Source organism: Cyphellophora attinorum, assembly GCF_001299255.1.
Source record: "Cyphellophora attinorum strain CBS 131958 chromosome Unknown Contig43, whole genome shotgun sequence".
NCBI classification, from domain to species: domain Eukaryota; kingdom Fungi; phylum Ascomycota; class Eurotiomycetes; order Chaetothyriales; family Cyphellophoraceae; genus Cyphellophora; species Cyphellophora attinorum.
In genome coordinates this window covers 7,264-23,283 of record NW_017253271.1, presented here as the reverse complement: position 1 = coordinate 23,283, position 16,020 = coordinate 7,264, and the positions used below count along the sequence as shown (strand labels likewise).

The window sequence follows — 16,020 nt, the reverse complement described above, 5'->3', positions numbered from 1 at the left end:
CCATGTCGCCCACAACATCTGCCACTCGCTCGTCTACCACCCAGAGCAGTCGTCCAGTTCCCTCATAATTCCTTGGTGATTTCTCTATCCGGTGGCGGCAGATCTGGCGGTGGAAGATTGCGCTCGTATTTCGAGCCTATGATCGAAGTCAGAGAGTGCCTCTCGGTCAATAGCAGCAGCTCGATCTTACCTCCTGGTGCGCTTGGGGGTCTGTATGGGTCGGGATGCTTCCATTTCTCTAACAGCTTTTCTGTCTCAACGAAGAGTATCTATGTATCTCGTCAGTCGCATTGCCTCTCATTGTATGATCACCGGTCTCGTCGATGGCTTGGACGTACTCTTCTCTGTCTAGGATCATTGATGTTTCTGTTGGCATCGAATAAGGAACGAATGTAGACCGCCTGCCCTCGCCACAGGTTCCGCTGGACCGCCCAATCCAACGCCAACTTGAGCGACTTCCTGTAGAGACTCCTGTATGTCCTGTCAGCCCTTCCATGCGACTGAGAGCAGTTTCTGTACGGACCTCACAGCCTTGACGTGGGGAGTGACTTGTGACATAGTGCCTGCCGGGCCGCGCTGTAGCTGGGCCGCGCAGCTTTGAGCGACCACAAAGGAGCTCCTCCTAGAGCCTCCAGATGCCACAGATCCACCTCCACAGTTCACCAAGTCGTGCAGGTGGTATTTTGTGTATTGGTGCAAGCTTGAGTGATCTCAAATTGGGCGACTCGGATTGGAAGGACCTCTGAAGTCGAGGTTCTGGGGTTGCGTCTTGGCGCGAAATTGGAGCTCAGTTCCGCTGCCAGTTGCAGCCAGCAGCGCGGAGGCTCGCCGAACAAACACCTCCTGTAGCTCAGTTCAAGAGCTTCCTGTCCCGGCTCATATTCGTTGCGCGTTATTGTTTTGGTGTTGAAGCCTCCCTACATCTTCACAGGTTTTGTACAGTGCAAGTGTTGAGGTGTGCTCAATTGTTGCGATTCTGCATTTCCTCACATCTCCAGCGCATGCCCGGGAAGCGTGTATTGAAGCTCTTCTGAGCCCGGACGTCTCCTCACTCTGCAATATGGCCAGTCTACGGTTACGACGGGTACCTGCCCTCTCTTCGAGCATCGGAGTACCACGGCGGAGCTATGTTAGAGCATACAGCATTCTCAGAACCTCAACAGTCGCCTCAAAACCGCAGTTTCAGTCACTCAAAAATGCCTCGTATCCAGCCTGCTCGTCAATACCACAACTACGCCTGTTCAGCACCACCCTCACACAGTATGACACCACCGTCAAGGTACCGCAGATGGCCGAGTCTATCTCGGAGGGCACATTGAGCTCCTTCTCGAAACAGGTCGGTGACTACGTCGAGCAAGACGAGGAGATCGCGTCCATCGAGACCGACAAGATCGATGTGTCGGTCAATGCGCCCGAAGCCGGCACGATCACAGAGCTACTTGTCGGCGAAGGAGACACCGTTACTGTCGGTCAAGAGATCGCCAAGCTAGATCCTGGCTCTGGAGGTGGCGGTGGTGCGAAGGAGGCTTCATCAGAACCAAAGGAACCTGCATCGAAAGACCAACCTACTAGTTCAGATCCTGAGCCGAAGAAGGAGGAACCTAAGAAGGAAGAGCCAAAGAAGGAAGCTGCTCCTCCGCCGCCCAAGAAGGAGGAGAAGCCTGCGCCGCCCAAAGAAGAGAAGAAGGCTCCTCCACCAAAACAGAGCGAGGGCAAGCAGGAGTCGAAAGGCGTCGAGTCGCCGTTTGGCAAGGGCAGCCGCAATGAGGACAGAGTGAGTTCGCCGTTCTGAGTACAGTACATGGCTAACATCGCAGGTCAAAATGAACCGCATGCGTCTACGGATAGCCGAGCGTCTCAAGCAGTCACAGAACACCGCCGCATCACTGACAACATTCAACGAAGTCGACATGTCCAACATCATGGATTTCCGCAAAAAGTACAAGGATGAGATTCTAAAGAAGACGGGCGTCAAGCTGGGATTCATGAGTGCTTTTGCCAAGGCTGCCGTACTGGCATTCAAGGAGGTTCCCGCAGCAAACGCTTCCATCGAAGGACCTGGTGGCGGTGACACCATTGTCTATCGCGACTACGTCGACATCAGCGTAGCCGTGGCTACTCCCAAAGGTCTCGTCACTCCTGTGGTGCGCAATGCCGAGAGCATGGAGATGGTTGAGATCGAACAGAGCATTGCCGATCTTGGCAAGAAGGTGAGTAAGCCGAGCCCTGGTTGTGACTAAGTTGACCCCTTTTAGGCTCGCGATGGCAAATTGACTATTGAGGACATGGCTGGCGGCACCTTCACGATCAGCAATGGCGGTGTCTTCGGCTCGATGATGGGTACTCCTATCATCAATTTGCCGCAGACTGCTGTCCTCGGCTTGCACGCTATCAAGGACCGACCGATGGCCATCGATGGCAAAATCGAAATCCGGCCGGTACGTGTGTCGCCTTCCGAGAAGTGGCTCCGCTGACTTTGGCAGATGATGTATCTGGCTCTCACCTATGATCACCGACTGCTTGATGGGAGAGAAGCGGTCACCTTCCTGGTGAAGATCAAGGAATTCATCGAAGATCCGAGGAAGATGCTTCTGGCGTAGACTAGCCCTGGCCGTTCATCCACTGCTGCCGCTCATCCCTGGTGCTGTAAATAGCGAAGCGAATCGGGTCGAGCATGTGCACTGGTTGTTTTATTCTATCAGACTCGCACTGACCCTGTCTATCCAAGATCATCGGATATCTTCGCAGTGGCGGGAGCGCGATCAAGCGGCGGCAAATGCACACTTTCAAGCGTTTTTTTATTCCTGCTCCTTCCTCAGCCTGCCGTCGACTGCTGCTGCCAATCCATACAAGCAGTCTAATGTTGGCGTAGCGACTCCTAGTCTCTTGCCTTCCCTGACAGCATGGCCCAGAATCACTTCAACTTCCATCGGCCTTCCTGCTTCCTTGTCCCAATACATACTGCTGTATAGCTTGCCAAGTGGCCTCACCCTGTCGAGCAGCTCGTCTGCTAAAGAGTCATCAATGTCAGGCACGCCCGATGCCTTCGCAACAGCGACTGCCTCCAGCATCATGCTTCGTGTTACTGGCGTTGACACATCCGAAGAGGCTAGCCAGTACTCCGTGTCGCATCCGGTCTGTTTCCAGATCAGGTCAGTATACGAGCAACGAACGTCCAGGGAGGGGGCGAATGAAGCAGCTAAATGACGGCACCGCGTCCGCGTTGACCGCTATTGCTTACCAAAGAAGTGATCGAGTTCCAAGCCATGTTCCAGATCGCCTTCTTCCACCGCGCGGTCTGGATATGCTCCGGCACAGCGATCGGTGTCCCACCAGTAACGAATAGCTCCTCCAGCTCCTTCAGCCGGCTAGTTTCGGTCTCCGTCGGGGCGTCGGGCCTCTGTGGATGCAGACCCAGCTCTGTGTACTCCGATGATCGGTGCTCAACGAAGCCAGGTTGGACCTGCCGTCCACCGACCCAGACCACGCCACTCAGAATCGTACTGTTGGGATAGGCCTTTTGGTAGGGAACCTCGTTACCGACACCATTCTGCATAATGGCGAAGGCAGTCCGTGACTCGTCCACTGCTGGCTTGAGCTGTTCGAGCACAGCTTCCACATTGACGGCTTTGTTGCAGCAGATGATGTAGTCATACGTCTGCTGCGCCTCTGCTGGGTCCCGAAGTACTTTGTGTGGGTAGTACGTGTGCGTCCCGTGGTTTGCGGAATCGATCGTCAATCCGTTTGCCTGGACCGCTTCATAATTCGACCGGGCACATACTGAGAGCACCACTCGTGGATTTCGTGACAGGATGAACCCGTAAAATGCACCGATTGCACCAAGGCCGTACAGTAGGACCTCGACGGGTCGCCGACCTGCATCGCCCATGATGGTTTATTCAGGGTAAGGCGATAAGATGCACTTAGCCTCGACTGGTTTTGGCCGTGTGCTTCTTGGTGGTGTGAGTCGTCCGCGAGGTTGACTATATATGCTGGTGCAAGAGGCGGATTGCTGTTTACTTATCTGTGAGATTCCTGACGATGACAGTGTACGTGTACTGGGCAAGGCGCGCCTTAAAGTGCCTCACGATCTCTCTGGTCCCACAATCAGATTCCCGAAGTTGCAGACGTTGGCCAGTGGTCATTGGGCTGTCGTATGGCCGTTGACAGCTCTCGCTACTTATGCGGACTGGACACCGCTGGCAATTCGAGCAAGGTCGAATCGGACGTGTTATCACGGTTGGCATCGGTACTATGTTCTTTGGTTACATTTATATTCCAAGATAGTACAATTACATCGACACCTTCCGTATTAGCTCAGCCTTCAAGCTACTATGCTGGCTCGAAGCAAGTGATTGAGGCTAGAATTGCTCTTCGATCGTGCACACAACTGAACGACAATCATCCCAAGGGTGCACAACGTCGCCGCCATCATAGCGAGCGATGACCACGCCGGACACAATATCCGACGTCCCGAGGCACGATGAACGGCATCGGTCATCCTTCTCCAACTCCTACCCACTGATATCGAGCGCAAACTTCCAACAATCAGCGGAGATGGCATCTCGTCGTGGGCTCATACGAGCGGTGCTGCAGGAGGTGTCGTCAAGATGGTGCTGCTCAAGTCTCGACATCCGGACCTCGCATGTGGGCGATACCTGACCTCTCAAGATCGAAGCTGACGTATCACAGATCCCACAGATGTGACGACCTGGCAATGGCTGTTTGAAGACCCGAGATACTCACCATTATTGAACAAGACGCGGTCGAAACCGCTAGGAGCCTACATCAATGCCGTGACTCGTGAGCAGCTCGACTACCAGCAAGTGAAGGATAAGGCCACGGCTCTTAGCACCGTCCTGGTGCGCAAATATGGCCTCCAACCCGGGGAGGCCGTCTCGCTATTCAGCACCAACTCAATATGGTACCCAGTGGCGATGTGGGCAGTGATCAGACTAGGCGGACGCGTGAATGGTGCATCGCCAGCGTACACGGCTGAGGAGATGACACATGCCTTGAAGACAGCCAAGTCGAAGATACTCATCACGCAGCCAAGCGCTTTGACGGTCGCGCTCGCAGCTGCCGATAGTGCTGGTATACCTCACTCGAATGTGGTGTTGCTGGAAGGGACCGCCGATGGATTCGTCTCGATACAGGACCTCATCGAGCAGGGACAAGGCATGGATCCCATCCCGTCATGGCGAATACCCGCCAATACGGACAATCGCAAGGTCTGCGGCTATCTCAACTTCTCTTCTGGCACGACTGGTCTGCCTAAAGCCGTTATGTTGTCACATCACAACATCATCGCGCAATGTATGCAACTGCAACAGCTTCAGCTCATACCGCCAAGCGGCTATTCCATCCTTGCCGTCATGCCTTTGTTTCACATCACTGGTGAGCAGAGCCCACTGCCGTACCCTCGTTTGACGAGTCCATACTGACACAGCCAAGGTCTGGTGCGATTCTGCACATACCCAATCCTCCTCAACGGCGATTCCGTCATGCTTCCGTCATTCACACTCCCTGGCATGTGCCAAGCTATAGTCGACTTTCAAATTCACGAGCTGATCCTGGTTCCGCCAATTCTCATCCGCCTCGTCCGCGACCCTATCGTTTCCAAGTATGACCTGCGATGTGTGCAGCGCTGGAGCAGCGGTTCGGCGCCGATCTCGCCGGGCATCATCAAGGAACTACAGCAGAAGTTCCCCTGGACAGGCTTCCGACAGGGATACGGTGCGACGGAATCCACTGCATGCATTTCGTGCCACCCACCTAGCCACTACGATTATAAGTACGCTACGACAGGGGGGCTACTGGTGGCGAATACGGAAGGTAAGGTCATCGATATCGACACGGGCAAGGAGCTTGGGATAGGAGAGACAGGCGAGATCTGTGCAAGGGGTCCACAAATCGCCATGGGCTACCTAGGCAACGATGCAGCAACAAAGGAGAGTTTCGATGCGGATGGATACCTGCATACTGGAGACGTTGGACGTGAGTCTACTCCCTTTGCGTGAGCCTGAACCATGGGTGATGTATCAGATCGTCTCGAAGCCCGTGCGGGGCGCCACTATAATCGAAGCTATCCCAGCGGCGAGTTGACGATTGCCTGGCCTCGAGCCCATATTCCCTCCACTACCTGTCGCGATGCTCAAGGTTCCTAGTGCAGGCTGACCAATACCGGCAGATTTCGACGAAGAAGGACTGATACACATCGAGGATCGGATCAAGGAGATGATCAAAGTCAAAGGTCTACAAGTCCCTCCAGCGGAGCTAGAAGATCTCCTGCTCACACATCCTGACGTCGAAGACTGTGCAGTACTGGGCATTAAGGACGAATATAGCGGAGAGAAGCCCAAAGCGTTCGTGGTGCTGAAGAAGGGCGTGGTGGAGGACGTGGCACAGGGGCATAAGGTGTTGAAGTGGGTCAAGGACAACAAAGTCCGGTACAAGTGGCTGGCAGCCATCGAGTTCGTGAAAGAGGTACCGAAGTCGCCAACGGGAAAGCTGCTGCGGAGGGTACTGAAGGTGAAGGAGCAGAAGGGTGAAGGCCGGGGTCTTCAGGTATGGGAGGAGAAAGCGAGGCTATAGACGAACACTCCTGTATCCTGATCATTCGCCTTCGCGTGGAGTTGCAATGCTCCTGCCTACTTCTCCATGGCTCTTGCTAGGACTCTGCTCTTTCTCGCTGATACCTGGCTCTAGTCCCGCGTCGTGCTTGCCTTCAACCGCGTGCTTGTGGAGACTTAGGTCCGCATCACCTTCCTTTGGCCCCAAATGATCCGTGAATGCTAGATCGTCTCCAAACAAAGCCGCCATCTCCTCAAGCGTCTTTCCCTTCGTCTCTGGATAGAATATGAAGAAGCAAAAAGCGGCCACTGCATCACAAGCGATGAAAACAGAGTAGTAGCGCCACGAGATCGCGGCGAATGCTTTGGGGGAGAGCTGGTTGAACAGCAGGCCTGTCGCGGTGCCGAAGAAGGCGCAGATGGCAGTAGCTCTCGAACGAAGAGCTGTGGGGAAGATCTCGCTGATGTAGACGAGCTGTAAGGCATTATATCTGGTGGAGAACCAACGGTCAGTACGATTAGCCTGGTGATAGGAGCTTGCCACATACCCGAGTGAGAAGATGAAAGAGAACAAGAAGATCCAGGCAATCGCGAAGCCTTGTCCAACTTTATTGTTGCTGTTCGAGTAGTACTTCGAGAAGACCATGATGAGGATCATGTCAATCACAAGGGCGATGGAGGTGTAAGCTAGAGGCTTCTTGCGTCCAACTTTGTCGACAAACGTCAGACAGATGGCGTTCGCGATGACACCGACCATCCCGAAGCCAGCGGAGGTCCAGAGCACTGCACGGCCTTGAATCCCAACGCTGCGAACGATAACTGGTTAGCCTCGTCCCGGGAAAAGGCTGTGTGCTCGAAGGAAAGATTGTACAGTCAAGGATATTAACTTCTTTGTCGGTCCAAGACATGTGCTCGGGCAGTCTTGAATTTACCGCTCATTTCCGGGAACAAACTTAACTTAGCCACGGGAGAGCAGCTTACCCTTCAAAAAGTGACGTTTGATAGTAATTAACCACGTTCACACTATTCGCATTAGCAAAGTTTCCAGGATAGGTGCAGGACATACCCAGTCGTCTGCAGGAAGACCTGAAGGCCGATTCCGAGTATTAGACGATAGCGATAGCTTGTTTTCGAGAACAACGACCACCATGACTTGATTGCCACTTCTCGCTCGTACTCTATCTGCTGCTTCATCTGCATATACTCCGTGTCACAGAACCCAGGGTCTTCCTTGGCGATGTCGGCGTGTAGTCGCTGAATGACTTTCCTGGCCTTTTCGTCTTTGCCCTTGTATACGTACCATCTCGGCGATTCGGGCAGCCAGAACAGGCCAATAATTAGAACGACGGCTGGAACGCACTGTATGCCGAGAGGGATCCGCCAGGCAGCATCGCCTTCCGCATATGACCCAAAGAGACCCATCCAGTTGCTCGAAGCATAGCCGATTGAGATCATCTGAGTTTGAAGGCCTACAATGATTCCCCGAATCTTCGGCGGGGCGATTTCTGCATTGTAGATGCTGGCGACGGAATAGACGAGTCCGATGGCGACTCCAGCGATGATTCGACCGACCAGAAACATCTCAATGTTGACCGCCGCCGTCTGCAGCACAGCTCCGATTAACGCCAGCGAAGTCGCAAGCCATATGGTCAATTTGCGACCGAGAAGGTCGCCCAGCCATCCGCCCAGCAAGTTGCCGACACCTTGTCCGCCACTGTAGGTCGAAACGATTGCTCCTGTCAGATCTGGTGAAGGATTGTTGAAGTAGGTCGGGAATGCAGCTTGTCCGAGGGTTGTGCTGATGATCCCGCTATCGTAGCCATAGATCAAAGAGCCGACAGTGGCGAAGACCGCACAGCGCACTGTGAAGCCGACGCCCATGGTGGCCGTGTACCACGAGGAAGCATTGAAGAAACGACGATGGCTCTACCCGTGGGCTTGCCAGCTTTTGAAGACTTCATGCCGGCGTTTGGGTAGGATTCTGTTTTGGCCCCCATACCAGCAGTTTTCCAATGATGACTGGGAGTGGACGTCATGGCGGATACTGGTTACAAAGCTTATGGTGCTTGTTATGCTGGGGCTAAAGCTTCGCCCCGCAAAGCTATCGAGATGGGAAAGCGCCGATCGCTGAATCAAAGCTGACAATCCAGCAAGGCGGTGGAGCAAGAGCCAGGCGTTCTCTGTGACTCCGCGTACATTTCTACAGCGCCCTCCCGGACTAGACTTTCTCGCTACCCCGTCCCTTGAATTGTGAAGCTCATATGGGGCTCATGTCAAGACCGCCGAAGTGATTAGCTAAAGAACAAGAAGCCTTCAGCGCCGTCCGAAACCACAAATCCAGAATGAGTAGCACACAAGCCTGGTCACGAAGAACGCCAAGTACTTGCGTCCACTGCCTGCACAGTCTGACGGTAGCAACTCTCTGTCACATCCTTCTTACTGGACGTACCACCGAGCTCGACGATCTTGGACCACATGACTCTGCTAACTTCAACGAGTACTGGTCTCTTGCTGCGTACACTCGAGCGTGCTGCTGCTAGCAAGAGCGCCATTCCAGAGCTCGACTGAGCGCTGGTCGTCCTTCCATCCCAGTCTCAACATGAGCTCCGTGCCATCGACCAGCAGATCGATCGTCGACTGGCCCTTTCCGCAAGGCGAAGGTGATATAGCCGCCGGCTTCAACAGCAGCATGACGCCGTCAACTCCAGCCATTGGCCCGCCCAATTGATCTGTTGCTATTCTCCAGTTGTCGCCCCATTCACCGATCCAGTCCTTCCACTCTTCGCGGATAACCGTTCCTGCCGGTGCTGCGAGAGGAGCAATGGCATCCCCGCCACCCGAACTGCGAACCACGAGCGGCCAATTCTTCAGGTAGCAAATTGCGGCAAACAGTTTGAAGACTACTGGTAGCCCAACTGCTGAATTAGTCATGATAGCGATTCCCGACCGCTTCGGTACCGGCTCGTCAATTTCACCATCCTTTGCATTCCAAGGCAGATCTTGAAACCCGGAGACAAAGCACTTCCAACCCGGCACTGCAAGTCTGATTAGCCTTGTCTTGCTACAAGGGTGTATGCTCCAAGGCAGGATCGTGAGGTCAACGAGAGCAGCTGTCATCCCGAAACATACGCTTAGGCGGCCTTCAAAGTCATGCTCGTTTCCGGGCACACGTTTGGCCATGGGAGAGCAACTTACTATTTCCACCAGTATGGCAGAAGCCTTTCGACCCAATGAACCAGCCAAGCGCTATATTCTGAGTGACTCTGGTGAGCATTGTCTGAGCCGTGCTCTTTTGGAGAACTCCGGTACCGGCTAAGGAGTCTTGCACCGCCTTGACGAGTCTCAGCAGATCTCTCGGAGTCGTCCACAATCCGGCCGCGGCCTGTTCAGGCTGGCAATGCCACTTGTACTCTGTTTCGGTATACCTGTTGCGCCTGTCAGAACGGGTACTTAGTCGGGAAGGACCAGAATCGGGAGAGTGATGTTTACGATCTAGGATGCACGTACCCATGGTAGAAGCAGCGGCTGACATTGGTCTCCTCAGGCGAGAGCTGGTAGAAAGATCGAGTCATCTCCAGTGGGTCGAGGATGTACTTCTTCATGATCTCTGGGAGGGATAGCCCGGTGGCTTTCTCCATGATACATTGGAGCAAAGTGATGCCGCCGCCAGAGTATATGAACTCGGCACCTGGCAATGAAGAGAAGGAAATTTTCATGGTGTTGCCCGTGCCTTTGAGCAGGGTGGCAACATCAGGCACATCTGTCCCATACGGATAGCCAGGGAAGCCAGAGATAGACAGTCCTGCCGTGTGGCTCATGAGTCGGGCCACGGTCACACTGTTTAGGGCGGCCTCCGTGCGACGATCAATAAGTATATCGACAATTTCAGCCGGTAGCAGAGGACGAATCGGATCGGTGATGGCAAAATGACCCTCCTCTACCAATCTGAGCGCCGCCATCACAGCTGCCGGCTTCGAAATAGAGCATGCTTGGAAGAGGGTGTCGGGATCATCACCAATGCTGGATATGCAGTAGGAGGAGATCTCGCCATCGTCCAAGACAGCAATCGTCGCTGATGGTACGCCTAGATCTTGAAGAACTTGAGCTGTGTTCTGCGAGCCATTTCCGGACTGGCGCACGAGCTCTTCGAGCTGGTCGAACAAAGGTGAGCTCATGGTACAAGGAGGCAAATGGTCTCGGGCAGGCGCTGCAGCACTCGTGCGAGACTCATACTGAATGGTTGCCTAGAAGGGGTTCCCCGCAAGCTCAGGCTGCGGGCATCATTGGATCGGTACCTGAACCTTAAACGGCCGATTAGGCGAGCACCAAGATCCGGTCCGCGGCAACAAGCAAACACAGCATCGTTCTCAATTCGTGTGCTTCCCGCCGACCAGTGGACTTAGGACAGTGCTTTGTGTTAGTTTCGCTCGCAGTGTTGCGTAATCAGCATCCTCGACTGCGACCGCGCTAGTCTCGGCCCAGGCTATTCGGGCATCAATTTAGCGTTTTCGGCACTCGTCAGTAAATCTAGGCCAGGGCGGGCTCCGAGCAACAGAATGGTCTTGCAGTCCAGGCCAGCAACTTTGAGATGAGCCTCACTTGAGTACCAAGTCGCAGGACCAGTCCATCAACTATTGTCTCGCCACGGAAGGTGCTGTAGGAGTTCGTGGCGCTTCCTCTGAGAGCTGCGGAGAACGCTCATGTCTTGGCCGAACAGCCTGCAGCCCCGAAAGCTTCCAGCCAAGCCTCTCGCTTGATCAGCTTGGAAGGCTGCGTCAGGCATCCAGGCGGCCCAAAGCTGGTTCTCAGAACTCCTTGATGCGATTGTCGGAACAGCAGACTCGGTGCTATAAAGACTGCTCCTCGCTGGCAATTCTTGATCTGCAATTCGCAGTTCAGTAGATTCCAGACCCGTTTCAATTATCTCGCCAGTATCCAGTCGCGATGTCACAGACTCCCTTGTCGATAGTGCTATGTGGGAGGACTCAAGCAGTTGGTCAGCCAGTGATGGATCATCTGAAGCCAGAGTACAAAGGTAAGTGGACCGGAGCTTTCCATGCCTGACTGACCAATCCAGTCGCTCTGTTCGTGACGACCGTTGAGCAGGGCATTGAGGAGATTCCGCCTGTCCTTCGTGGAGATGATAAGATCTTCGCAATTGTCCTGGGTGGGTACGTATGCCAATGAACCTGAACCGGGCGAGAGATCAATCTTCCGCTCTGCTTCATGGTGCATGTTCATTCTGACAGGAGCTAGTGGGTACAATGAGACAGCGTATGAGGCGATCAGAAAAGCGGCGACCGCCGGCAATTGCCAGAAGGTCTTCTGGGTCCGTCCAGACATGACCAAGGGAGGTCCACCACCCGGTGGTCCACCACCTCCGTCCTATGCGAAAGAGGTTGCTGAGCGGACGAAGAACAAGCTAGATGAATTGAGAAGTGGAGGTGCTGAGGAAGGCGACCTTGTGTTCTTCTAATAGTCCTTGAGATTCTCTACCATCTGTCGAACGGTCTTCTCGTCGGTCACCCATAGGTCCGCAGCAAACAGGCTATGTTGCTGGTCCCGTGTTGTCAATGTACGCTTGCAGCTCGCATGTATAGCCTTTGCGCCAGTTCCTTTCACGACCGTTCCAATATTGGCTGGTGCGAGGCCGGCCCCTGGCATGATGATAATCCTTTCGCCAGCAACCTCGACCAAACGTTTGAGTTGCTGTCTAGCTGCTGGCTCAGCAGCCGATTGCTTCCCACCACTCGTTAGTACCCTCGAACATCCGAGATTGACGACATCTTCGAGACCTACGATTTGGTCTTCGAGATCGTCGAACGCCCGGTGGAAGGTGACCGCCATACCTCTCGCAGCACTGATCCAACGCGACATGAGGTGCAGGTCCACTCGATTGGCAGCAGTCAGTGCTCCTATGACTACCCCTTCGCATCTCATCTCTGCGACCATGTTGATGTCGTGCTCGATGACTTGGGCTTCGTGTTGATCGTAGACGAACCCGCCCGCCCGTGGGCGAATGAGCACGTGTACATGAATAGCGACGGCGTTGCGTACTGCGTGAATCAGTCCATGAGAGGGCGTGACGCCGCCAATTTCCAAACATGAGCAAAGTTCAATACGAGTCGCGCCTGCCCTCTCAGCAGCTATCGCGCCGTCAACGCTGGTCACGCAGATTTCCAGTTCGATGGGCATGATGCGCGATGATCCACGAGTGGTGAAACCGCAACTCGCTCGTCGATTGAGCTGTAGACGCTGGGATCATCTCCTCGTACTGACGGGAGTCTTACAACTTGAGCCTGATCAGGCGCTGACGATCAAGCAGTGCAAAGCCACTCAGGTACAGCATACCAGCGCATACAGGGGGCAAAGGTTCGTGAACGCGTGGACGACAAAAAGTCTTGGCACGGCAAGCTTGATTTCCGGCAAGTCCGTGACCGAATGTCTTCGCTTCAAGAGCGTATCTCAGCCTCGACATCAGCTGCACACGTCTTGGGGCACAGGTGCTGTTGCGGGCAGCCCTATCGCCAGGTATGGCATCAGTCCCGCTCCAGAGGACGTCGTTCCACCATACTGGCCCCACCACACAGCCTCTGGGCCTCGATGAAGCGTCAAGCAGAACATGAATGTCCTGGATGGAAGTCAGGTGAGTCTCTATTGGGCGAGGCCGGAAAGCTGCCAACATCTCAACGCTGCGCGATATGCCATGTTGGTATAAGTGAATTTGAGCTCCGGTCTTGCGGACATGCATGCGGGCTTCCCCGCAACCTCGAATCATCCGGGGCAAAGTTTACGCTGAGCTAAGTCACCTCACACCACTCATCTCACTTCTGTCTTCCTTTCACGAACCATGAGCTCCCTCAACGAGATCTTTGGCGACGGCCACAATGCTTACTTCTCCAATGGTCCGATTGCTCGGCTGTCCTTTCTCCGCCTCCAACATGCTCAGCTCGACAAAGCTCTCACATCTAGAACGGCCAAGATCCTGACCTTTGACGAGCTGAATCCTCTGCGTGGCTCAGATGGCCGACTCGCCTTTTTGAAGTATGAGGATGTCTCAGACAGCATTGGTAGGCCATACGAGAAGGACGAGAAGGCTCGGATAGCTGACTTCGACCCGTCGGCTCACCATCCGACGTTGATCTTCCTCGGTTTGGACTTGACTTCGTCAGGAGATCGCTTTGGTGAGCATAGCGGCGTGCCTTACTTTGCTCTGGATATCAGTGGAGGCCATTACGAGGCTTTGAGGTCGTCGGTGACGGCGCAAGGGCTGAAATATGCTCCGACTCGAGTCGATCTAACGCTGCCGCACGAGCAGTCGGCAATATACAGCCATGCACGGTCACTGCTGGACTGGAATGCCCGAAACAGGTTCTGCTCAAGCTGCGGGGGCCGGACTATGTCTACGCATGGTGGAGCGAAGGTCGTGTGTCCTCCGGCGGATAATGGTGTGCCTCGAAAACGCGCGTGTCCGACGAGGGTCGGCTTGCATAATCATCAATTTCCGCGGACCGATCCGACGGTTGTGATCGCGCCGATATCTGCGGATGCAAAGAGGATATTGCTTGGTAGAGGGAAGAGATGGCCAGAGAACTACTTCTCATGTCTGTCGGGGTTTGTTGAGCCCGGCGAGAGCTTGGAGACTGCCACACGGAGGGAGGCGTACGAGGAGACTGGTGTCAAGATTGATCGAGTCCAGCTGCACTCGAGCCAGCCGTGGCCATACCCCTCAACGATGCTGATTGGCGCGATGGGGCAATGTGTTGAGGGTGGAGAGGATATCACGTACCCGGAGACCGAGCTGGAGGAGGCTAAGTGGTTCGAGCTTGCGGAGGTCGAGCATGCGCTGAACGAAGGCGCAAATCCGATGGTAAGTCTATCCGCTTTTCGTGAGCCTGAACCATCAGTCAATCAGGGGGCAGTCTCGACTCAACACCTGAGATACTTGTTCTGGATGATGTTTCGGATCATCTTCTAGCCCCGGGCAAGGCGCTGTCATCTTTGAAGCTCTCCTGGCGGCGAGTTCACGATTGTCAAGCCTCAAGTCCATTTCCCCTTCCACTACCTCTTGCCAGATTCCGAATTTCTGGTTCAGGCTGACTAATATCGGCAGTGGGAACCGCCGATCAAAGGCTATGTTGGACCTCGGGTGCCGCCGAGCCAACTGATGGCGCACCAGTTGTTGCGCGGGGTGTTGAAGTTATTTAGGAAGTAGAGGATATCGATTCTTCGACGGTCGAACACCGAGATGGCTTTGAGGTCTATGTCTCGCAGACGGGCTCGCACATTATGATTCACTGCGGGGTTTCGAGCCGTTGATTTTCTGCCATCCCGTCTCGACCTCTTCCCGAGTCCGTTCCACATAAATCATCAGCATAGGTTGACAACCGGTCTTCACTCCCATCGCGAGGTCATCGATGGGGACTGATCGCCACAAAGATTGGCTTGTGTTCTCCGGTTTTCGAAAAGCGATAATAGGACGTCATCTCGACCCTTCTTGATCCGACGCGAGTATCAGACGACCTCGTCGCGGTTGAACGTTGCCGTGGCTATGGACTGGCAGCAGTGGTGTTGTCGGAAGCTGGGCCATCGACGGCACATCGCCGACAAGAAGCTAGTTGCCGCCATTGACGACCACTGGCACCAGCTTGCCGCCAGACCCTCGCGGCGGCCTTTCCCTCCGCCTGATCATTGCGAGGGCATGATTCATCGACTTCGCCTCGTCGACGGAGAGGACAAGCCAGCGCTCTCCATCACCGTGGCTGCGTCTCCTGTCATCACCACGACGATGCACTCGCTACTGCCATTAACATGCACGGGCCTGTCGTCGAGGTGATTTAGTGGGATCTCACAGGCCGCCTTCTCGTAGCTACAACGACAAGGAGCCTGCCGCACTCCGCGACTAACACACTCCCCGCTTGCGCGGTTAAAGCTCATCCATCCATACGCTACCGCCACAACAGAGTCGCTCGAATCATGGACTCGTCAACCGGCGTACGAGTGTCGGCGGTCCTTGTCATCCGGTCTTGTCCGACAAACTTCTTCAATCTCCGGCACAACTTCGACGTTTTCGGCGAGCTCTCTCACTTCCAACCTTCCCATAGCCCACGAGCCATCGCAATGTGTCCACGCAGCGGCAAACTCGGCACGGCACACACGATCGCCGGACGACATCCTCATCGCGACGAGCCGAGACTCTGCCAAAATCTGTGTTGCATCTTCTAACGACGGCACAACGCACCAGGCAAGGGACCAAATTCTGCTCACTGTCAGGGGCCGAGACTCTATCAAAATTGGTCGCTATCAGGGGCTGGGACTCTGCCAAAATCTGGGCTTGTGACTGCTGCACAGGGAAGTGTTCTGCGAGGGGGCGAGACTCTGTCAATTTCTTTTGTAGATGCTGCGTCATTCCCCTGGCTCTGCAGGCATTCTGTAGCTGAGCAGCTTG

The 16,020-nt window shown here is 54.5% G+C and overlaps 8 protein-coding genes across 8 annotated transcripts; 4 read left to right on the top strand and 4 right to left on the bottom strand.

The window, feature by feature from the left end:
* Positions 1-62: 62 nt before the first annotated feature.
* On the bottom strand, positions 63-558 carry AB675_10118 (NADH dehydrogenase [ubiquinone] 1 beta subcomplex subunit 9; the record flags this gene model as incomplete). The annotated part of the gene is made up of 4 exons (XM_018138866.1): positions 63-136; positions 191-269; positions 339-471; positions 524-558. 4 exons carry the CDS (start codon positions 556-558, stop codon positions 63-65), a joined length of 321 nt encoding a protein of 106 aa, XP_017995166.1.
* A 502-nt stretch (positions 559-1,060) lies between these two features.
* AB675_10117 (uncharacterized protein) lies at positions 1,061-2,600 on the top strand (the record flags this gene model as incomplete). The annotated part of the gene is made up of 4 exons (XM_018138865.1): positions 1,061-1,774; positions 1,818-2,210; positions 2,256-2,438; positions 2,484-2,600. 4 exons carry the CDS (start codon positions 1,061-1,063, stop codon positions 2,598-2,600), a joined length of 1,407 nt encoding a protein of 468 aa, XP_017995129.1.
* A 198-nt stretch (positions 2,601-2,798) lies between these two features.
* On the bottom strand, positions 2,799-3,889 carry AB675_10116 (putative 2-dehydropantoate; the record flags this gene model as incomplete). Its single annotated transcript, XM_018138864.1, has 2 exons — positions 2,799-3,137; positions 3,242-3,889. 2 exons carry the CDS (start codon positions 3,887-3,889, stop codon positions 2,799-2,801), a joined length of 987 nt encoding a protein of 328 aa, XP_017995147.1.
* Positions 3,890-4,610: 721 nt separating this feature from the next.
* On the top strand, positions 4,611-6,594 carry AB675_10115 (putative 4-coumarate--CoA ligase 3; the record flags this gene model as incomplete). The annotated part of the gene is made up of 4 exons (XM_018138863.1): positions 4,611-4,647; positions 4,693-5,397; positions 5,455-5,997; positions 6,191-6,594. The coding sequence occupies 4 exons, from the start codon at positions 4,611-4,613 to the stop codon at positions 6,592-6,594; spliced, it is 1,689 nt and encodes a 562-aa protein (XP_017995134.1).
* Positions 6,595-6,615: 21 nt separating this feature from the next.
* On the bottom strand, positions 6,616-8,453 carry AB675_10114 (High-affinity glucose transporter; the record flags this gene model as incomplete). The annotated part of the gene is made up of 4 exons (XM_018138862.1): positions 6,616-7,063; positions 7,121-7,378; positions 7,554-7,595; positions 7,639-8,453. The coding sequence occupies 4 exons, from the start codon at positions 8,451-8,453 to the stop codon at positions 6,616-6,618; spliced, it is 1,563 nt and encodes a 520-aa protein (XP_017995156.1).
* A 609-nt stretch (positions 8,454-9,062) lies between these two features.
* Positions 9,063-10,747, bottom strand: AB675_10113 (uncharacterized protein; the record flags this gene model as incomplete). The annotated part of the gene is made up of 3 exons (XM_018138861.1): positions 9,063-9,607; positions 9,768-9,997; positions 10,080-10,747. 3 exons carry the CDS (start codon positions 10,745-10,747, stop codon positions 9,063-9,065), a joined length of 1,443 nt encoding a protein of 480 aa, XP_017995127.1.
* A 769-nt stretch (positions 10,748-11,516) lies between these two features.
* AB675_10112 (uncharacterized protein) lies at positions 11,517-12,048 on the top strand (the record flags this gene model as incomplete). Its single annotated transcript, XM_018138860.1, has 3 exons — positions 11,517-11,607; positions 11,650-11,743; positions 11,829-12,048. The coding sequence occupies 3 exons, from the start codon at positions 11,517-11,519 to the stop codon at positions 12,046-12,048; spliced, it is 405 nt and encodes a 134-aa protein (XP_017995149.1).
* A 1,374-nt stretch (positions 12,049-13,422) lies between these two features.
* AB675_10111 (putative NADH pyrophosphatase) lies at positions 13,423-14,787 on the top strand (the record flags this gene model as incomplete). Its single annotated transcript, XM_018138859.1, has 2 exons — positions 13,423-14,442; positions 14,686-14,787. The coding sequence occupies 2 exons, from the start codon at positions 13,423-13,425 to the stop codon at positions 14,785-14,787; spliced, it is 1,122 nt and encodes a 373-aa protein (XP_017995160.1).
* Between the last annotated feature and the right edge of the window lie 1,233 nt (positions 14,788-16,020).